The following is a 23,847-nucleotide window of genomic DNA, read 5'->3' as shown; positions in this document are numbered from 1 at the left end:
GTAAAACATTATATATAGAAAACAGATATCATGCACTCTAGGCTGATGCAGTCATGATGTAATTAAGTAACCCTGCACTGTGAAATCAATTTGTGTAATGAATGGGTTTTTGATACAACAGTTTGATTGGATACAAATGTACTTATATATTTAAGACTTTTTCAGATAAATTTACATAATAACATCTATCACTGGTACCAATCAATAGCAGTATATACCAACAGAACTTTCTCCATTCTAAAATACAAATATGTTTAAACAATAAGGCAGTTTTAACTTTACCCTAATGCATTTATGTAATTTAGTAACCCAATAATTTTTACTGTCTATTTTATGGATTTCAACATCAAAGTCTTAAAATTATGGTAACAAATTTAAGGTATCTGGCTAGATTATACATAAAGACAAGCCAGTTTTATTAAGGTAATATTGGAATATATGGAAAATCGTGAGCTAAACAAAATTTAAATCAAAATTTTATTGTCATAAGGTGCTTTATCTAGGTGTGTAAGATAATATGTTTTATTTATCTATCTGTTTTAGTTACGATAATCAGCATATATCAAGAATATGCAAATACCCTGCTCATCTTCTTTCCTGCTCAGTTCTGGCTGTTTTCTTGTCTCTAAATCATCTCGACCATTCACTACCTCATATGTTGACCCTCCTTTAGGTATAACTTGAGTCTCCTCCCTGAATAAATACAATCAAAGTAACTTGACTGAAAAGATCAGTGCAGCCCATGATCAGTCAGACGTAAAGGCTGTTGTTATCTAGGTTTGAATTTGTTCTATTGGTAGACTTAATTACTGTCAGCAGAGTAATGGTTAAAAGCTACAGATAAATAAAATATAAACTGGTTAAAGCTGCATTAAATAAATATGAAACTAGAAATGTGTCATCATGCCACGGATGCCCCCGCATGCAGCCAAAATTTCAGATGTTATAATATTTAGTTCCAAATTTGTTTGCACAAATTATTTTTTTCATTTGCAATTCAAAGCCCTTAAAACTTTTCAATGTTAACACAAACCATTTTCATACAATGTTCAAGGCACTGAAATTATTCAGTGTTGACCTTTTGAAAATAGCATATTTCATATTTGTAGCCAAAATAATGGCTAAAAGTATGAGTGCTGAAACTGAAAGTTCAAAATTTTTCAAATATTCAAGAAAGATAAGTTTGTCCAAAATCATTGAACCACAACCAAAGTCAAACTTTAACTGCTTATTCCTAAGATGTATCTATATTATTTTCAAAGTGAAAGGGATATAACCATGACCAAATTTCAACCTGTCTTCCTTTGACATATCCGTATGTCAAATTTGAGTTGAATATGTAACACTGTTGGGTAGATAATAAAGAAACTGTAAATTTCATATTATTTTCAAGGTGAAAGGGGCATTACTCTGCCAAAAATCATTGAACCATGACCAAATTTGAACTTGACCTGCGCATTCCAAAAACATATCCATATGTCAAATTTGAGTTGAATGTGTTGTACTGTTGGGGAGATAATAAACAGAAACTGAAAATTTCATATTATTTTCAAAGTGAAAGGGGCATAACTCTGCCAAAAATCATCGAACCACGACCAAATTTGAACTTGACCTGCGCATTCCTTTGATGTATCCATATGTCAAGTTTGAGTTGAATGTGTTGTACCGTTGGGGAGATAATGAACGGAAACTGAAAATTTCATATTATTTTCAAAGTGAAAGGGGCATAACTCTGCCAAAAATCATCGAACCATGACCAAATTCGAAGTTGACCTGTATTTTCCCATGACATATCCATATGTCAAATTTGAGTTGAATGTGTTGTACTGTTGGGGAGATAATGAACAGAAACTGAAAATTTCATATTATTTTCAAAGTAAAAGGGCATAACTCTGCCAAAATCATCGAACCATGACCAAATTCGAAGTTGACCTGTATTTTCCCATGACATATCCATATGTCAAATTTGAGTTGAATGTGTTGTACTGTTGGGGAGATAATGAACAGAAACTGAAAATTTCATATTATTTTCAAAGTAAAAGGGGCATAACTCTGCCAAAAATCATCGAACCATGACCAAATTCAAACTTGACCTGTATTTTCTCATGACATATCCATATGTCAAGTTTGAGTTGAATGTGTTGTATCGTTAGGGAGATAATGAACGGAAACTGAAAATTTCATATTATTTTAAAGTAAAAGGGGCATAACTCTGCCAAAAATCATCGAAACATGACCAAATTCGAACTTGACCTGTATTTTCTCATGACATATCCATATGTCAAATTTGAGTTGAATGTGTGCAACCGTTACTAAAATAATGAACGGAAACTGATGATGACGGAATGACAGAATGACGGAATGACGGAAGGACGGAACAGGGTAACACTATATGCCCCAGCCATTACATGGCGGGGGCATAAAAAATATTTGCCGTCGGCCTAAAAACCAAGCATTCTACAGTTTCATTAGCCTTTTTAACAGTACAGTTATAAATCTCATGCAAACAGAAATTGTACTTCCGATTTCACCACAATGAGGTTGGAGATTTTAATGCTTATTACACTCATATTACACTCATTTTGGTTATCTGGACACCAAAATAAGATCTGGAGTTGATATGAACCCCATTTATTAATGAAATGATGCTAGTTCTGTTTGGTTTTTTTAATTTTTTAAATGCAGCTTTAAACTCCAACATGTGTACTGGTTAGAATTTGTTAACCACTATTATGCTGCATTGATAAAAATAACAACATATAAACTATTTCACTCTGAACTAGTTAAATCTGAACCAGTATTTAAACATAATTATTTTTTTTTTTTTTAAATGTATTTAATTAGAGTTACAGTGTAAGAAATAAGGATTTAAATCCAGTCAATCCACTAGGCTGGTCGGATTACCAGAATGGAATTTTCATTAGTTCACTAGCATTATTCATTTATTCAAACCAGTTGTTTATATTGCCTCTGAAAATACAGTAGCCTGGTCGGGCTTGTTACTGTGAAAAGTTGGTAGCCCGAGGAGAAATTTAGTAGTCAGGGGCTATAGGACTACTGCTAATTTCAAACACTGGAGTTACAATAAAAGTATAACATCAAGATCAAGGGTATTTTCCGAGTATATAATGTATCAAGTTTCCATTAATTGTTTTAATTACAGGATATCCATGCCATTATTACTGGTACAAATCTTTAAACAGATATATACTTCATCTTGCAAGACATTTTGCACAAATAACAACATAATTTAAACCATATGTAAATTTTAGCATTTAGAGAAACAGTCTATTGTAAGTAAGAAGTAGTAAAACAATGTAGATTCTCACCTACCATACTATGGGGTTATACAGATTAAATTTTTAAGTTTGTTGGCTTGATTGAAAGCATGACATTTTAATTAAAGGTGGTAAAAACTGCAAGTTATTCTTTTAAATAATATACATGTATATGTATATACCTGTATAACTATAACTGTTGTTTGTTTCTTAACAAGTTAATCACATGAGAAATCTGGCTGAAATCTCTTACTGATGGAATTATATTGCGAATACTACGAAACAATTGTATGTCTAATACAAAATAAATATGTAATACAAAAAAAAATTGTTTTCCCAGTCTAGAACCAAACGTGGAACATTCCGAAATTATTCTCTCTTGACTTTTACCAGACACAAAGCTTGTTTTATTGTCTGAGACTGAAAAATGAGAGAGTTGTACTTTAAAAATATACCCGTAGACAAGTTATAAAGAAACAATTTCACCTATTTTTGGAAGAAAAAAACACCCAATTTAAGCAATTCTTAACACATATTTCACAATTTACATCACTAATGATGACATTCCTGAGAGTGATAAATCTAATATTAGATTATATAATAATTCACACAAATAAAATTAGAATCAACAAGAGTGCCATTGTCACAAAATATACCCATTACAAATTTCCAGTCTCATTATGTTGAATATTGAATGAATTTCATTAGAATCACTTATTTATGATAAGTGAATTTTTCATATTATCACCTGTCTTTTGACCTTTATGTGTGAGCTTAATTGACCTTGGAACACAGACCTGAATTATAATTTTGCCTTTGAAGTATACATGTATTATGGTGTAATCTGTCACATAGTATTATAATTTCTACTAGTTTTACTAAAAAAAGTAACCTTTCAACAACAAGGTCATACAGATATCACAGGCATGTAGTAGATGTGTCTAGTAACATGCTGTTTATAAATGCCTTTATTGCCACTGTACATAAAATGTTCGTATCATTCACTCTAGCTGTTAAACAATGACATATACAAAATGTATACTATGAACAATGCAGAACCATAATTCAGTATGACAGATTGATAAGCTAATGGAAAAAATATGTTCCCTGTTTTCTCTCCCTGTCCAAATAACAATGGGTACAAATAACAATAAGTAAACAAGACTTGACATATGTTCAGACAAGGCCAGACTTCTGATTACAGCTAAGGTCAGATTTCAGCTGGAAATATTCTTATATATCTTAAAGCAATTTTTCTCACTAAAAAGTTACTTTTGAAAAATGTAAAAAAGGGCCCAAAAGCCATAAAGAATATTTCCTCCAAATTATGGAAATTAAACCTGAATTGGCTTTCCTTTATAATTAAGACAAGAGGGCCATGATGGCCCTGAGGTCGCTCACCTGTATATAGGCCCCCCCCCACCCCCGGGCCAATTTTTACCCAAGGGCTTTTATTTGTTTATTTGAACAGACTTGGTAGACACCCATAAGAAGATGTTTCATGCTAAACATCTAAGTTCTAGCTCATTGGCTTTTTTAAAAGAAGATTTTTAAAGTTTTTACTATACACATACAGTTAAAAACAATGACACCCCTGGGGCAGGGCCAGTTTTGACCCCCAGGTGTTTATTTTAACAAACTTTGTAGATATTTACTTAAAGATGTTTCATGCTTAATATCTAAACTCTAGCTATTTGAGTTTTTCCAAAGAAGATTTTTAAGTTTTTGCTATACGAATATAAGGAAAATCAATGACCCCCCCCCCCCCCCCGGGCGGGGCCAGTTTGGACCCCAGGGCTTTTATTTGAACATACTTGGCAGACACCCATTAGAACATGTTTCATGCTAAATATCTTAGCTCTAGCTCTTTGAGTTCTTTAAAAGAAGATTTTTTAAGTTTTTACTATATGCATATAGGGAAAATCAATGACCCCCTGGGGCAGGGCCAATTTTGACCCCAGGGCTTTTATTTGAACAAACTTGGTAGACACTCATTAGAAGATGTTCCATGCTAAATATCTTAGCTCTAGCTCTTTGGGTCCTTTAAAAGAAGATTTTTTAAGTTTTTACTATATGCATATAAGGAAAATCTATGACGCCCTGGGGCGGGGTCAATTTTGACCCCAGGGCTTTTATTTGAACAAACTTTGTAGACATTCACTAGAAAATGTTTCATGCCAAATATCTAAGCTCTAGCTCTTATGGTTCTTTAAAAGAAGTTTTTTAAGTTTTTACAATACGCATATAGAAAAAATCAATGACCCCCGGGGCGGGGCCAATTTTGACCCCAGGGCTTTTATTTGAACAAACTTGGTAGACATTCACTAGAAGATGTTTCATGCCAAATATCTAAGCTCTAGCTCTTACGGTTCTTTAAAAGAAGATTTTTTAAGTTTTTACTATATGCATATAGAGAAAATCAATGACCCCCAGGGGCGGGGCCAATTTTGACCCCAGGGCTTTTATTTGATCAAACTTGGTAGACACCCATTAGAACATGTTTCATGCTAAATATCTAGGCTCTAGCTCTTTGGGTTCTTTAAAAGAAGATTTTTTAAGTTTTTACTATATGCATATAGGGAAAATCAATGACCTCCCCGGGCGGGGCCAATTTTGACCCCAGGGCTTTTATTTGAACAAACTTGGTAGACACTCACTAGAAGATGTTTCATGCCAAATATCTAAGCTCTAGCTCTTATGGTTTTTTAAAAGAAGATATTTAAAGTTTTTTCTTTTGGTTGCCATGGCAACCAGAGTTCTGCATGGAATTAAATTCTTTGAACAATTTTTAAAGGTGACCACCAAAGGAACATTCCTGTGAAGTTTGGATGAAATTGGCTCAGTGGTTTATGAGGAGATGTCATTTAAAGCAAAAGTTTACGGACGGACGGCGGACGGACGCCGGACGAAAAGCGATCACAAAAGCTCACCCTGTCACTTTGTGACAGGTGAGCTAAAAACAAATGGTCAAGTAGTTGTAAATATGAGCATTTTTTTCATTTGTTTGTAAAAATGTAACTTAATCAATTTTAATTTAACATTAATATTGAATTTATAAAAACTCTTGCATCATATAAATTATGTAATGTCAATTATTACTGCAATAATTTATTATTATGTATTTTTTTGTTTATTATCCTCAGATGTATATAAGTCTAGCTGGTAATGAGTCCAAATATAACGCGAAACTTATCTTGAATATTTTTAAAATCAGCATGTACCACTTCCAATTCAAGGTCAATATTGCCCAAAATGTAGAAGAAAATCTCAAGAAATTAGACACTAGCAACAAACTGACAATTTTTTCTTGACGAAAGGACAAGATGTTTTCAATGCACTGTCAAAATTTGCTAGAAATATAAACTCCTTAAATTACCTCCACTAAGGTTCAAACTTCAAATGCCATCCAATTTGAAAATCTTAAAAAGATAAACTAGGGCATTTAAAACTGAAATAAATATTTTATAAATAATAAATTTACCCAAACTTAATCAAAAATCAAACTTTAGAGCAATTCTTATGCAGATTTGAGTTGAATTAAAGGAGTTTCTACACATTTCATTTTTAGGTCACTTTGCACAAAATAAAATGATTATTCTGGAAAAACTGGAGACAATGGAATGACCTGAAATTTCGCATACAATTTATTGGTATAGACAAACAATACAACAAGATTAATGATATCAAAATTTAAAAAAAAATATTTTGAGTCCAAATTTTCCGGGATATCCCTTTAAATTAATATGCAGCATCTGGGAGTTAAATACAATTCAATTGACTGTATATATATACACATAAAATACAAAGTATAACCTTTTTACATTGACCTTATCCTCTTCTTGCTAAGCAACGTAGGCAGGGGAGCATCAAGTCTGAATTTACTGATTCAAAAAAATTAACAAGTTTTTCTGTGACACAAGCAAAGTTTCATCTTTAATGCATTTGCATCTCATTTCCTTAGCCAGAGACAAACCAACTTATCAAAAATTAAGACATTTAATGCACTCTACTGGTCTTTAAACATTTGATAAATATTTTTCTTTTTCAGTTCCCCCAACAAAAACCATTTTCCTAACTCCTTAGAGAATTTTCAAAATCATGCAATATTCATTCATCAATAGAATGCACTCCTTAAAATACACAGAAAATTGTTATTTTTTGCCTAAATTGATCGGTTTATCTCTGCAGAATGTATACTTACTCTATAAAGAATACATTATACACATTTGTGTTAAATATTCCCATTTCAGCATCAAACATGGTGCTTTAGTTAAGCCATCAAATTACATATATAGAACAAAATGCTTTTCTCTTTGCAAGTCTAATTGCTTACACAAAATATCCAAACCAACTTAAAACATCTAAGAAAATAGAAAGAAAAACTGATATTCCCAGAATGAATCACCAGTTTGTTATAAATTTATTAGGAACCAAGAAAACTTGTACTGGGATGAAATCTTCTTGAAAATCTTATTAATATCTTTCCAAAATTGTGTTTTGTGGAGAAAAGCAATATTTATATACAGACCATTGACAATATTTATGTAGATTTTTGGACAAGAACTGTCAATAAATATAACTCAATATGGACTTGCGATGATAAGTGGTCATTGATTTCCCATTCCTAACTACCTATCCTGTCACAAATAGGCTGATCTAACCTTAAACTGGTGCTAAATCGAAGCTGTTTCTGATTTACATATATATTTGACTTTAGAAATTGATGGCCAGCATACTGACTTCACAAGAACTAACCGTTTCAGAAACAATGTACAGCAATACAGTGATGGCCAGGAGAAATCTGCAAAGTTTGGAGTATATGATGTGATGAAAGCTACTACTGAAAACTTAAACAAATAGCCTTAGATAGATAGATACTTTTTATTCCCTCAATATGTTAATTAAGTAAATGATATATTCCAAAGTACATGAACAAATGCACAAACACAAAATGTTCATAATTGAACACAAATAACCTGACAAAAATATTTTCTTTTTTGCTTCCTGATGCACCAATCAGCAATAACATTAAACTTAACAAAAAAACTTGAAATGTTTCTGAAAGACATGGACTGATGCCCTGGCTATATTATAAGGACAACAAAAAGAATATGAATAAAGATGTTATAAAAGGACAGCATAATTAGTATTTCATTAACTTTTTGGCAATAAAAGACTTTGAAAGAGTACATATCGCTGTTTTTTTTTTTTTTTTTTTTTTTTTTTTGGGGGGGGGGGGGGGGGGGGGGGATTTCTTCTAATATTTACAAGATCTTAATTTAGAACAACATGCAGAGCACAAATTTCTCAGTTTAGTCTGAACTGGAGCATAAAACTTGAAAAATAAAAGTTCAATAGATTTTTTTACAGAAGAAACATTTATATTGATAAAATAAAGCAATGATTATCAGAACTCCTGGGATGACAATGACTCATTATGCTTAACATGTTTCCCAACTGACTTAAAAATCTCTTGATGCAATTGCATTCGTGGCAGAGTTTTAGACCAGACAAGATTTTCCACCTTAGTACTGACCTAAGACCTCTTAGTGTGACCTTGATCTTAGAGCTAGGGTTTGGTCTTGCACATGATTGTACAGTGTTTTTTTTCTCTACTTTGGGAATGGTGCCGGTACCAGACTGATTGGGAAAAATGCGTTATTTTAACTTAAATTGGGAATTTTTTTAAGCATTTTTTCAGCTAGAAATAAGATTAGTCATCATGAATATAGATAGCTAACATTTTCCACTGTCCAGAGAAAACTATTGAGTGGTGATTTATATGAATATGTTGGATTGAAAGGATTTCAGAGAAATCACTTGGCCTTGTGGTTATTTTGAACAGCCAGTTTGGGAATTTAAACATTGGAAATTGGGAATTTTAATGTCTATTTTCTATTGGGAACAGTACCGTTTTAGGATAGTAGTTATACAAAGAAAAAAAAAACACTAATGTATGACACATCGTTTCACATTTTTGCCAAATTGCTTCAAGTTATGGGCCCTACAAGATTTTCTAACTGCTGACTTCCAAGTGTGACCTTGACCTTGGAGATAGAAGTCCAAGTCTTACGCATGACACACTGTCTTATCATGCTTCATGTTTGTGCTAAGTTATTACAAAATACCTTGATGCGTAACAGAGTTATTGGACAGACAAGGATTTTGCGGGGCAGAAAAAAAGATACCAGAACTTTAACTGATAGATTCTGGCACTGACCTTTTATTTGACTTACAAAACATTTAAGCACACTGACATGTGCTCTATTGTTAACTTTTGTGGGGAATTTTATAAATTGTAATCCACTAATCTGATAATTAGAATAAGACAGGTTATGGGTCTATGAATGTGTGAATGTTGATAGCTTTTTTAAGATTATTTGAGTAAATATGATCAAAGATTTAAAGAATCTTTTAACAGAATACAAAATATAGATGACTGGTACATAACTTCTCTATAAATGTATCACACCAAATTTAATTGTATGATCCAGCTAAAGTTTTTAAGAGTTGAAACCAACGAAAAAATTTACTTACTATGCCTTTTCCTTTGGTTACTGAACTTTTAAACAGAAGAGTAAAAGATAACTCATGAAGACCATAAACAGATTACTTTCCTGTTGTTTTTTTTTTTTTTTTTTTTTTTTTTTGCACAATATAATAATGATAGTTCATGACAATATGACTTTAAGAATTAAGTATTTTTCTCCCAAATTATAAAGTGGCATGTAGTATAATACAATATATTTTAAATGAATGTTATGTTGAGTTTGAGCCCTAACCTCAAAATCAATTGGGGTCATCTGCTAAATACGGCCAACCTCATCACTGAATGAACGGACACTAGACCAAAGCATTCCCGAGTTATTGCCCAGCCAGGCTTCGACCTGTTTACCTCAAGATCAATAGGGGTCATCTACTAGTCATGACCAACCTCAACACTAATTCTTAGGACTGTAAACCGTGAGTTTTCTATTAACTGATCTGACAAGCTTTTAGTTGACATAGCCATAATAACCATTATATTTGACCTGAAAATCAAACAGCCATTTTGGCCATGGGCAATATCCCAAGTTACAAAATCCAGGACTTACTCCTTCTCAAGTTAATGATCAAACAAGGACATACCATTGTGCTGACGGATCCCATCTCAGTAGGCTTTCTTTTCTTTTTTTTAAATGGGGCATAAAACCCAACAAAAACTTTGCTTACCTTTTGACCCATATTGGATCATCTTCTGTTTCCTCTACAGGGGTTTCCAAGGCAACACCCTTGCTTTTTTGAATAGCTGACTTTATCTCAGATATTGCATGATCCAATGCTTCTCGTTTCATTTTCAGATCATCCATAATGGCTTCAGCATCCATCTCTTTAGGTTTCACTGCCGCACACTCTAAACTATGTAACTTTTTCTCCAGTTCTTCTTGTTGTTTCTTTTGAAGCATCTTCTTTGGTGTGTTATGCTCTGATTTAACATCTTCTGTGTCACTAGTCTGACTACTGGACAATCCATCCTCTACATTTGGCATTCCAACAGCTTCATTGTCACCATCTGATACAACACTTTCTATCTCTACGCTATCACATTCTGTATTCTCTGGGGACAAAGTGAACAATTTACCATCCTCTCCTATAACAATGTTTTCAGGTCCATTTAGTGGTATTTCCGTTAACATGTCCTCATTTATACAGTTCTGTAAAGAATTAGACTCAGGACTATGTTGCCTGTTGTAACCTTCTAAGTCAGGAAGTTCTACACGTGAGCTTTCCCGCAGCTCATGTTCCCCTTCCACTGATCTTTGACACTGGCTATCTGACTCGGAACTACTATAAGCTAGCCTCATACCAACATACGAGTTCCCTTCTTGTATCCTAGAATACTTTACATATTCATACTCATTTATTATATCTGCTGGTGGTTGGGTGACTGCCACACCATTATGAGATATTGCACTTGTGGTTGACTCTTCAGTCTCTCCGGTTCCATTAGTCTTCTTACTTGCTGCATTTAGAGCTGCAGCATTCGCTTTAGAAACTTGTATCAAGTCATTTATTATTTGTGTAGCATTGCTATCCATTTTCATGGATGAACTTTCAGTGTTAGAAATTTTAGGACTGTTTGTTTGTTTATCTTCCACTCTACATGCCAGACCTGGTGACTGTTTCCTCATTTTTGGCATCGCACCATGACTATTGAATGAAACATTATCAATATGAATGTCTTTCTCATAATTTTTCACCTCTCCAGCAACTGGAATATTGTTACGGATTTCTAAACTATTTCTTTTTTTCTCTACCTGTTTATCCTCGCTGGGCGGAAGAGATTTACTCCTCCCCTGATCCCTCATTGTTACAACAAGCTCATGCTTTCTAAAGCTATCTTGAACAGACATAGGTGGATTCATGGAGCTAGATTTCACATACTTTAATTGATAATCCTTCTCTCTCATTTCAGGACCCGGATCACTTTTAACACTTTGAGAACTTTTCATAAACTCATAATCCTCTTTCTTGAGACATATATCTTCCTCAGTCAACTGAATTGAGATTCTTTCATTGATTTTGTCACTATAACTCCTAGCGTCCTGACTAGGTAGATTTATATCACCAGTTCGTGGAATATCATCGCTGTACTCGTGTAGGTAGGAATCAACACTGTCATCACTGCCACGTCTTGAGAGGTCAGCAGTTGTTGTATCTTCATCTAGGAGATTTTGATACGACACAGACGAGATGTCACTAGCATGATGGGAACTTCCTTCACTAAATCTAACTTCCATACTTAGATTATCATCTAAAAATAAACAAACAAACAAAATCCATCTCTACATGTACATCTTTTCCTAAATGTATTGTTCAAATTATCAAGCAATCTCTGACACTGTCCTGACAGTTTATTACATGTAAATTGCTATTGATTTATGTAATATGTATTATATATCAATTCACACCAGCATAAAGAAGCTATTGTCAAAAGATTTTTTTCTTTTCATTCTATACGAGATAATTGCTGGTAAAAGACAATTCTTTCTCGCTCTATAATTTTTTGCAGTTCATCTAATGCTTACGAGTCCCACAAAAAGTATTTACGATCTAAGTTTTGAAAATGTCCCATGAATGTCTTTTTCAAGTTTGTGAACCACTCTTCATGGTCTAAACATTTGTTTCAAATACTAGACTATTAGTTATACTTATATCACAAACAAATTTAAAATACAGAAGTTGAGAACAGGACACAAAAAATAATATATAAATTACCATTTTCACTGAATGGGGTGCTTGGCCGCAACCCTGTCTCTCCACCACAGGCACCCTCAATATGCTCGGCCGGTGTGTTGTTCACTGTTTGCACACTTTGTTGACTATTTTCTGGCTCAGACATTCCTTATAAATGAACCTAAGGCCAGTGGTTGGCAGGTATACAACCGTAGAAGACCTACAATGTACAAAAAATACTATTAATATAAAGTTAACACATCATTCTAAAGAATCAAAGAGCCTCCCATTACCTTTTCCCAAGTTCCAAATATAAGTGTTTATTTTCAGCAGTTATTCAAAATATCACTTTGTATAAACCTTGACAAGCTAAAAACCAATCAATGATAAACTTACAAGTCATGCACTAGAACTTTCTTCTAAATTAATGCTCTGCATAAAACCAGGACACTCGTGAGTGTTATAATAGTTGTACGTAAAATTACAATATTGTCAAAAAGACACTTGTCAAGCAAAATTTAATAGGTACCTTTTAGAGCTATGTGGAATTAAGGAAAGAACTTGCTGGCAAACCCTTAAAGGCACGATATGCTAGGCCGGTGCAAAAAAATAATTCAATAATTCTATTAAAAGACTTAAGCTGCATGTTACCTTTTTGTGTGTTAATTTTTAAAAAGCACAGTGCACTTTAAATAGCAAACATATTGTCATGTAATTTAAGCTAGAATACTGCACTAACAATCCATGTAAATTACCTTAAATACCACCAAGTATACTACCGTTAAGTTGCCCTTTACCAAGTTAAAAATTGGGTCATAACTAACAATAACTAAGAAACAGTTTAATTCTAAAAATAATATTACATGTATGTTAAAAAATATCAGGATTCCACCCATTACAGGTAATTACATAAAGGAAAATATACAAAAAAATATTTTACTGTGAATCGAGAATATTTTCCTCCACTCTCATTAAAAATTCTAAAACTATTAAAACTTCCATTTTCAACTGAAAATATGTTATGCTCATCAAATATTTAAAACTTTGTCAAGGAAAATCACATTCAATATTTCCTAAAAAGGGCAAAAACTACAAACGTATTTATGTGCACTTATGCTGCAATGCTGCAATATTTGACATCAGGGATTTTTTGGGGGGCTAATTCTATAGCCGATATTCAGTCATATTCCCAATTGAAAATATTCTATTTTTTCCCCCTATTCACAGGAAAAAATTCACAATTGAAAATAACAAAATAAAACTATTGAATAACCATTTTCAAATTGTAAATCTTTGAAAATAACGCCTTCTTCACTGTTATGGTGCTTAAATGTTTGAAGATGCCATCCTAGACAGTGATTCTTTGCATTCATTTAATCATTGCAAAGTCATGCTTTTTATCCCAATTTTTAATGAAACATTGCTGTCATTCCCATGGGTATGGTTCATGTTTCCAAAATCCTGGAAAAAAACCTAGACATTGACACCATACATGTATATATTCAAATATTCAACATTATTAAGTCCATGATAAAACCTGTTTTTCATAAAGTTTAAAAATGACGCACAAAAAATCAATAAATTTCTTATTTAGTTCTCAAATTGCAACATGATACAGGTAATGCTAACTTTCCAGAGCTATGAGATGAAAAAAGGTGACAGTGGCTAGAAAAAGTTAAGTTTCTTAACAGGTCATGGGTCAAATCTAAGATCAATTTCATTTCACACACATTAAATACTGAACAAGTAACACAATTGAAATATAAAAAAAAGTTGAAAATTACTTGGTCATCCATGTGGTCATTGATGGTCAAAGTTTAAAACTGTAATAACTAAACTTTAAAGTCCAGATTTGATGGCCATACCTTAAACAAGAGGGCCATGATGGCCCTAGATCGCTCACCTGACCCATCGAACTCATCCAAACAATTACCTAGACAAGCATTCTGACCAAGTTTAATGATAATTAAGTCAAAAATGTGACCACTAGCAGGTTAACAAGGTTTTTCCGTATTTGGGCGGTGTGACCTAGTTTTTCATCCGAAATGACCCATGTTCGAACTTGACCTAGAAATCATCAAAACAAACTTTCAGACAAATTTCCAGGATATTTGGATCAAAACAGTAGCCACTAGAGTGTTAACAAGATTTTTCTATTTTTAGCTCCTGTGACCTAGTTTTTCATCCGAGATGACCCATGTTCGAACTCATCCGAGCAATTACCTAGACAAGCATCCTGACTAAGTTTGATGATAATTGAGTCAAAAATGTGACCACTAGAGTGTTAACAAGGTTTTTCTATTTTTAGCTCCTGTGACCTAGTTTTTCATCCGAGATGACCCATATTTCGAACTCATCCCAGATATCATCTAGACAAGCATCCTGACCAAGTTTGATGATGATTGAGGCAAAAATGTGACTGCTAGAGTGTTAACAATCAAGTGTGGACGGACGACGGACGACAGACAACGGACATTCAACGATCCTAAAAGCTCACCCTGATCTAGCTCAGGTGAGCTAGAAAATGTAACATCTCAATTGTTAACAAGGTTTTTCTATTTTTAGCTCTGGTGACCTAGTTTTTCATCCGAGATGACCCATGTTCTATCACCTAGACAAGCATCCTAACCAAGTTTGATGATGAGTGAGACAACAAGAGCTGTCAGTAGGACAGCAACGCTCGACTATTCTTAGTGCTTGATAGTAAAAAAAGCCTTGATTAAAAGGTAAAATTTTCTAAGTAAAGAAAAATGCAAAATTTTTCGTTAACTCCATATTACAGTTATAGGCCTTGGAGAGAGTCCTATTATGCTCTCAAAGAAGAGTATAAAATTTCAACATGTTTCGCCTTATGTCAATGAATTTTTAAATAATTGAGGTATTACAAAAACTTTAACGTAAATTCTAAGTCGAAAAAGGGGCATAATTCTGTCAAAATGCTTGAAAGAGTTATCTCCTCCTGTCTACAGGTTGGGGTCATGATGGTGAACAAGTGTGCAAAGTTTCAAAGCCATATGCCAATGGACTTTGAAAATATTTGAGGTATTACAAAAACTTTAACGTAAATTCTAAGTCGAAAAAGGGGCATAATTCTGTCAAAATGCTTGATAGAGTTACCTCCTCCTGTCTACAGGTTTGGGTCATGATGGTGAACAAGTGTGCAAAGTTTCGAAGCCATATGTCAATGGACTTTGAAAATATTTGAGGTATTACAAAAACTTTAAAGTAAATTCAAGTCGAAAAAGGGGCATAATTCTGTCAAAATGCTTGATAGAGTTACCTCCTCCTGTCTACAGGTTGGGGTCATGATGGTGAACAAGTGTGCAAAGTTTCAAAGCCATATGTCAATGGACTATGAAAATATTTAAACTATTACAAAAACTTTAACAAAAGTGGTTACGCCGACACCGACGCAGACGCTCGGGTGACTACAATAGCTCTACTTATTCTTATCGAATAGTCGAGCTAAAAATGTGACCACAAGAGTGTTAACAAGGTTTTTAGCTCCGGTGACCTAGTTTTTCATCCGAGATGACCCATTTTCGAACTCATCAGAGCTATCACCTAGACAAGCATCCTGACCAAGTTTGATGATGATTGAGACAAAAATGTGACCGCTAGAGTGTTAACAAGGTTTTTCTATTTTTAGCTCCTATGACCTAGGTTTTCATCCGAGATGAACCATGTTCAAACTCATCCGAGCTATTACCTAGATAAGCATCCTAACAAAGTTTGATGATAATTGAGGCAAACATGTGACTGCTAGGGTGTTAACGAACAAGTGATGACGGATGACAGATGACGGACATTCAACAATCCTAAAAGCTCACCCTGAGCTAGCTCAGGTGAGCTAAAAAAATGCTGCCTTAAAAAATCTTCCGTTGGCACTTAAAAAATCTGACACAAGTCTTAATCCAGTTTATTCAGGCCATTATGTTCATTACACCTCAATTTGTTAACACACATCGATTGCATCATGCGTACCATATTTGGCAGTAGTGAGTAGACGCTACATCACTTGATACCTGTATACATGTAGACTGTGTAATTGAGGCAGAGTTGTGTAGAGTTTGTTTGAAGAGTACTGACTACAGGATTATAATTGGACTTAATCATTTCGCCCCTCTGGGTGTTAAGACAGGTATTATTTATCTGATTAACGGACAATTAAAAGGTGTGAAAGTTGTTTAAATCAGACAAAGCAATGCATCAGGACCAGACAATTAAGGTCGCTTGTCACATATGACAGAGAGTCGTATAATTCAGACCATTTATATAGAAAAATATGTTGGGAGGACTGAAACAAGGTCGGACAAGACAGGGAGTCGTTAAAATCAGGGGGTTGCTAAGGCAGTCTTGACTGTATTATCAAACAGGACATTGAAATTTTTAGCTACTTAAATTTTTATTGGGACACCAGAACTGACGGTAAGGAAATTTATCTCTACACCCATATTTTTATTCAGCCAGGACCGAGGACCGGTATCATGTTCCGATTGTTTGAATCATCGCAACTTTCCTACCATTTAATCGTCAGGGATCATTCTAGGGGGCGATTTCCGCGATTTCTCGCAAAAATATCACCAAAATCTCAGAGAAATTTGTGAAATGAGAGAAGATCTCGCACGGCAATTTGAGCCGGAAAATGTCTAAACACAATCTAAGGAATGCTAAAATTACACAAAAATATGATGAAAAATTCACGATTCCCATCAAGAATTTAATTTCAAATTGTTTATTAATGAAATCGGTGTAAAAAACTCCAAAAAGAAGTCCAACACTTTGAATTATTTAGCCTAAAATAATTGCCGATCGGAGACCGCAAATTCACCGTACAGAAATACCATATGATGGCTAACCTTTATCTATCTGTAAGTCGAGAATTTACACAAAACACTTTTAATTGATTTTAATAGAAAATTTTAGACACAGACTAACATAGAAATGGACATGTCAAAAATAAATCTACCGGTAAAATTTGTCTTCTAAATGTCACATCAACCACGGTAAATTTTGCCGTAAAGAACAAATTTAAAAATTTTGTTTTACGATTTCTGATGAAATAGCCGACAATAAATGTTCTTTTATTGAACAAAAATATTTAATTTTATATAAATGCAATCAGCAACAGCTAGAATTGTGAATGTTTCAGCGGAAAACAGACAAATATTCATTTGTCACATATTTTCGCGATGTCGTGATTAAAAAAAATTCTAAAAGGAAGCCGAGTGTTATTTAAAGGTGTTTTATAACACTAAAAATGATGTTTATGAATAAAAATTACTTTAGTTATTGTTTATATTTGTGGATATGGAGATATTTGTCATTATGTGTTCAGGTATATTTTTTTAATGGAGGGAGGTGTGTGAAGAGAATCATAAAGAAAACAAAATGAAAGGTTATAAAAATATTCTTCAAATCTCAAACAAAATCACTTCTGTACAGTACAGTGTTGTCCATTAGGAACATTGACTGCAAATAATAGTTGTAGTAGATATCCATGTATAATTCTTTTATATTTCAGAATAAAGGTGTTATATTTATTTTTCACAATTAGAATTTTATTATGTTTAAAAAATCACAAAAGAAAAGGCATAGGATGTGTTAAAAAAGTGAAAACAAAAATCACTGTAATAAACAGAGCTACATCTTCTTATATCCTCATTAGATAAACAATGTTTATATGTACAGTGATTTTTAAAAAGTTAGAAATTTCCATATTTTTAACCTCGCCCATCATGAAAATTAAATCTCTCAAGAAAATCTAATTTCTCTCATCAAAATTTCTCAAATGAGAGAAAATCTCTCACTAAAAATCCTGACCAGGATTATCCCTGAATCGTCATTATTTTAAGTGCAAAGTAACAGTAAGCAATATTGATAATTAATTTAATGCCGCTAAAGTTGTTTAATAGACAGGGAGGGGGGGGGGTTTAAGAATGGAATACAGTTGCTCCTTAAGTAACTGAACAGAATGTATAACGATCCTAGATTTTCTCTCAGTAACATTTTTGTAAAAATGTTAATTTGGACTTGATTAAATGTTACCGGTCTTTGACATATTATACCACACAACCATACACATGCAATTTTGTGATTAGTTAAAATGCATGTCACCTAATCTAAAAAATTTAAAAGCATCAACAAAGTCATCAAAGTATAACTATAAAATTAAATCAATATGCAAATCATGTTTTTTTTCTCAATTATTATCAATCATTCTATTTTACCAATTTTAATTTAAAAAGACATATCTTATTTCAGTATATATATGCTTGTTTTATTATCAGGCTTTCCCTTATGCTTAAAAAAGATGAAACAGTACAAGGGGACCTGGGGAATGAAAACATATCTACTTTGTTGTGCTGATTTACCATTTTCTTATTGGGCATTGTCCGGGTAGAAAAATGCAGTTTGTGGATGGACAATGAAATGGAATTGCCCATTCAAAATATATCTTGATGTCTCTTTGACAAGCCTAGTAAAATGGACTTACAACATGTAGGTTGCGCGATAACTCAGTTGGTTAGAGCAGTGACTGTCACTCCTGAGGTCCTGGATTTGATCCTGGGTAATATCCTTGGGATTTTTCGGAGACACTTTCAGCTACCTAGAGGTGTACTGGTAAGAAATCCAGGTAATCCTTGCATGTATCAGTGCTATACACTGGGCATGTAAAAGAATCAAGGGGTGTATTCAATAAGAGCTAGGGACAGGTTCCTGAATTCCCATGAATCTCATAGCTGTCTCTGAAGTCTAGAATCATGTCTACATCCTTGCCAGCGGTTTGACATTAATGGAAGATATATAGATAGAAAAAAATATTACAAAGCAATGTTTTATTAAATTTCGTAGGACTAGTCAGTCTACAGTCCAGTTCACTTGTAAATTGTTCTCAAGGCCAAAGAGTAATAATGTAAATTATGGGAATGTTTAAATTGGCAACACATTCAAAAGAGAGGATGATACAAATATAATATGAATCACAAAGAATAGCATGAATCTGATCATGACATGTACAAATTTCATTGATTATTGGTAAACAAAAATAATGACACACGTTGGCTTGAATTCACGTTTTTCTTCATGGAAAAGCAAATACAAGGACACTAACAGAAATAAGCAGAGAAAAACATGAAGACAAAGATTAAATTAAGCCATAGAGTTTCATACCAAGATGTTATTTTTTCGTTAAAGCTGAACAAATGTCATTTTGCAGACATCGAATTTCAATTCTGACGTGCTGCCATCTGCTGTTTCCGCAACCAAGGAAGACAACTCACTATGGATATATTAAACGCCGTTTCAATACGGTACATGTTTAAGTTTAGGCAAGAAACCGCTAAATATAGTCACAAAACCACTAAATAATTTTCTTCCCTATGTCAAATAAAACTCTGGAATTATTACATGCAACTTCATACAAGCAGAAAAGGGGATTTTTGAAGGGGTCGAACTACCGGTTCGGCGAACTTATCTTATATAATGAAATAGATTGTGGTTTCGGAAAACTTAATTTATAGTGCTAAAAATATCTATTGTATACTGGACACGTCAATTATCGGAGGTGTTAATTTGTGGTTTTTAACGCATTTTCATACAATTGATGACTAGATCTTTGAAGATTTAAACAATAATTTTATTCATTATTTATTTTAAGAATATTTTTAATTTTATTTGAATGTATGTATTTTGTGACCATGTACATTTTGTACCCATTGTTTTACCCATTTTACAATTGGACGCTTCGCATTTATCTTTGGATTGCATCTGACGTACTCGGAGGAAGGCAAGTGGACAATTCTTAAAGTTTTTCGGACTTAATCGTTGTTTTGGGGGGATCTTTTGTCTTGCTTCGTCGGGCCCTTGTAGGTGATTTCCTTTTTGTTATGCATTCCTTTAAAATAGAGAAAACACGGAATCCCTAAAGAACGTCAAGAACGACAAACTGAAAATGTTGCAGGCTCCGTTTGATTGAGCCTGTTCATGGACGGCGATGGAAAGCCCATTTAATCATGGTTATGGTGAACTTTTGAATTTCGAAACATCTGTAGATGTGTTCATGCGACGGTTATCATGGAACTTTTAATGTGACACTTTCGTGCCATTCCATGGAAAGCGGCTTATGGTGCTCAAGTGAAAGAAAGTGTGTGACCTAAACGAGAAAACAATCGGCAGAACTAAATATGACATTTTTAAAGGGGAACTTTTTGTCGTTGCCCCGTACTTCACTTCAGTGTTGTTATATTTTCTGGTCCTTCGGGAACATTGAGTCGAGCACTTTTAAGTGTTTAGAATTGAGTGGGGTTGTTACACTTTTTCATTATCCCTCATATACAGACTCGCTATGAGCGAATGTTTCCATGTTGAGAAAAATATTAACAACACAGCTCATGAATGCTTTTGTATATAGGACAATATTCTGGTGCCGAGTACAAGGACAGGAACCTCTTTAATGAAAGATATTGTGATGCAAGAGAATGCTTAATATCTGGATCACTCACAAACTTCCTATAAACGCTTTTTAGATAATCAGTTAATGTTCTTGTTTGATTGGTGATACCCTTAGTTTTAAGTTTATATTGTTTTGTTGTTTATTTTAAAAACATTTACGACTTTTTCTTTTTTATTTACCATTTTTTTTTCAAGCAATATTTTTCAAGAAATTCTAATCCCCCCTAAAAGACCTATAATGATCCGAGTTGCATAGGTTTTAGGGATTCTGTATTTATCTATTTTATTCCATGTTTGTTTTTTAGATTGATTTTGTAGTGCAAAACTAAATAGTAGTTCTTAATTTAAATTTGATTCTTGTTTTGTCCACAGGTTTACTTGGGCTAAAAGATCTTTACACTTTGTTTTTGATGTGCTTTTTCCCATTTTTTCTGTTTTTACATATCATTACTTTTGTTATCCTCATCTTTCACACTTTCTTTTTTTGGTGTTTTCATTTTCGTTAAGGCTACTTTTCCCATGTTCTTTCATAGTTGTTGAATCATTTTTTTAACCTATGGGACTCCTAAGTTGTGATTATATTTCAGTTGCAAAGTTTCATTTTTTAAAGATTTCTTTCAGCTACTTTTATTTCTTTGTTCTCTTTCGTGGTCCCTTGGATTTCAGGTTCACAAACAAACATTTTATTGACTTCAAGGCCACCAACCCATATAAAACGTTTCATGTGAGCAGTATATTCAAGATCTGATTATGAAACATTTTCACAATGAATTGATAACATTGAAATAAACAGCTTAGCAAAATCAATTATCAAAAAAATTCAATTTTACCAATAAACATAAATTAGATTAAATAATCTGTTATATTAAGGATTTTCATTTTTTTACAAATATATCTCTAGTTTTAAACAATATTATCGCTGCATCATATATGGCATACCACAGTACTTTTTACTAATGTACAAAGTTCTAATATTATCATATAAAAGACATAATATATGTATTGTATTATGTTTTATGCAATAAAATTGGAAACTGGTAAAAATAAAAGTGATATTCTGAATAAGTTCCAAAAAGCATTATTTTAAAGATATAACAAAATTTCCATTTCATGTTAATAAAGGGAGGTAATTAGAAATTTATTTTCTATAAAGTCTAACTCAAATTTTTAAATTAGAAATGAATGCATATATTTTAATGATTACAAATTATGTGAACAAATATTTGCAATACATATTTTACATATTCTTGGATGTTTAAAAATTGTTTAAGAAGCATAATTATTTACATATATAAAATTTCACTTAAGTGTGGTAACAACCTTAATTACAACATACGGATCTTTAAACGCGATGGTAAAGAACCTTTCATTTTTTGCGGATTATACTCTCTGTTCTCGTAATAATCTGTAAGAAGGGTAATCCTCGGAAGCGTTAATCCCAACAAAATTGCAGACTCGGTTTGATTCTGTACAAAGTTATGTATGTATGTATGTAGTTAATGTTTAATGAGGGTCCATCCGCCCGTAAGGGCACAAAATGCAGCTTGCGCTGTCGAGTACGGACCCCGGACATGTCACCAGTCATGTCCTTAAAGAGTTAATTTTGAAGCACAAAGTGGTGATAATTAACCTCCATGCAATTTCCACGGAGTATTAGAAGATATGAATTTTGAGCCAAAAGTAGGTTACTGTACGGCGGTCAATGAGAACCTTAATGTACAGTAACCTGTGACAATAGGAAAGGTGGTTAGCCCTGAAAAGGGCTGTTTGTGCCAGCTATAGGCCTGCTTTTCAAGCCGTATAACCGTGCTAGGGGCTCACGCACCCTAGCACACCATCCTCGTCGACCAAGCGCCTACTTTGTAGGGCCACTCCCCTCGGCATTAGTCAGGACACCGGCAGTTAACTTCATGAAGTCTATCTAGGTCGTGCCGCCTTAAACGTTACCCCGAGTAGAAGAGAACATGCGAATTTGCCGCCTTAAAAGTACACAATCCTTCAATCATGTGCCTTCTCAGCGACGTGCACGCTCCGAGGGGAAGTGTACAAAGTTATAACGATAGTTGAACCTAAAATATGTTAATTTTTATTAAAACTGGTGTATACACTTTGAAACAGAACCTTTATTCCGATGCTCAAGAGTTAGTACAAGCAAAAAGTGGATATGCACCTTTAATGAAAACGGCATTTGAAATAGAAAAATCTAGAAAGGATAACAGAAAAATATACTCGGAATGAAATTGAATATCGTTTTTTTGAGCGAATCTCCTAGCACGATTTGTGTGAAAAGCCTTGGAAAGCTTTTTTTATTTTTGGGTTATATTGCACCAAAAAGAATGGTTATTCTGAAAAAAAATCGAAAATGTTCTTGCACTCAGACCTTCATCAAATGGTACACAAATTTTGGGGAAAAAAATTCAAGCCCCAAAATGTCGATGATCCCTTCCAAAGCGAAATGTAACGGCATGAATTACATAGAAATATTTTAAATTGAATTGAACAAATAAACCAATACAGTTTGAAGTATATAAATCAAGAGAATTAAATTAAGACTTTTCATTTGATGAGGCAAAATCAATTCTAAACAGTGAAAGCTTATTTAAATGAAAAGTTTGTTTACGAAATAACCCATTACAGAAAATAAGAATCTAAGATTAGAAATTATAATTAATTCAAGGTAAAGAGAAACGCTGTGTCTCTGTTTCTTTCTCTTGACGACGCACCTCATTTTTAACAACATTTTCCTTTCATCAAGATGAAAACTCTGCTTGTGGTTTAATATTTCAATAAAAACGATGCTTTCAACGTTCTGGTTAATTTATTTCTCTAAAAAAATCCCCTGTATTTAAAATTGCATCTGTTTCACTGCCGTGAACTTTTACCGAACAGTACATCTAGG

At 33.4% G+C, this 23,847-nt stretch overlaps 1 protein-coding gene across 5 annotated transcripts in view; it reads right to left on the bottom strand.

Annotated features, from left to right (window-relative positions):
* LOC132716731 (uncharacterized) overlaps positions 1 to 19,779 on the bottom strand; it is a 115,569-nt gene extending 95,790 nt beyond the window's left edge. For all 5 annotated transcript variants that reach the window (XM_060700051.1, XM_060700053.1, XM_060700052.1 and 2 more), the window contains exons 1-4: positions 19,668 to 19,779; positions 12,537 to 12,714; positions 10,491 to 12,072; positions 581 to 693 (exon numbers count right to left, since the gene is read on the bottom strand). In XM_060700051.1, coding sequence (XP_060556034.1) covers positions 581 to 693; positions 10,491 to 12,072; positions 12,537 to 12,660 — 1,819 coding nt within the window. In that variant the 5' untranslated portion in view covers positions 12,661 to 12,714; positions 19,668 to 19,779. The remainder of the gene's footprint in view (positions 1 to 580; positions 694 to 10,490; positions 12,073 to 12,536; positions 12,715 to 19,667) is intronic.
* Positions 19,780 to 23,847: the final 4,068 nt, after the last annotated feature.

The sequence above is a fragment of the Ruditapes philippinarum genome, unplaced genomic scaffold (genome assembly GCF_026571515.1).
Source record: "Ruditapes philippinarum isolate M1 unplaced genomic scaffold, ASM2657151v2 ctg193_1_1_1_1, whole genome shotgun sequence".
Taxonomy (NCBI): domain Eukaryota; kingdom Metazoa; phylum Mollusca; class Bivalvia; order Venerida; family Veneridae; genus Ruditapes; species Ruditapes philippinarum.
Note: the sequence above shows the minus strand (reverse complement) of the source record. Positions and strands in the feature narration are given on the sequence as shown.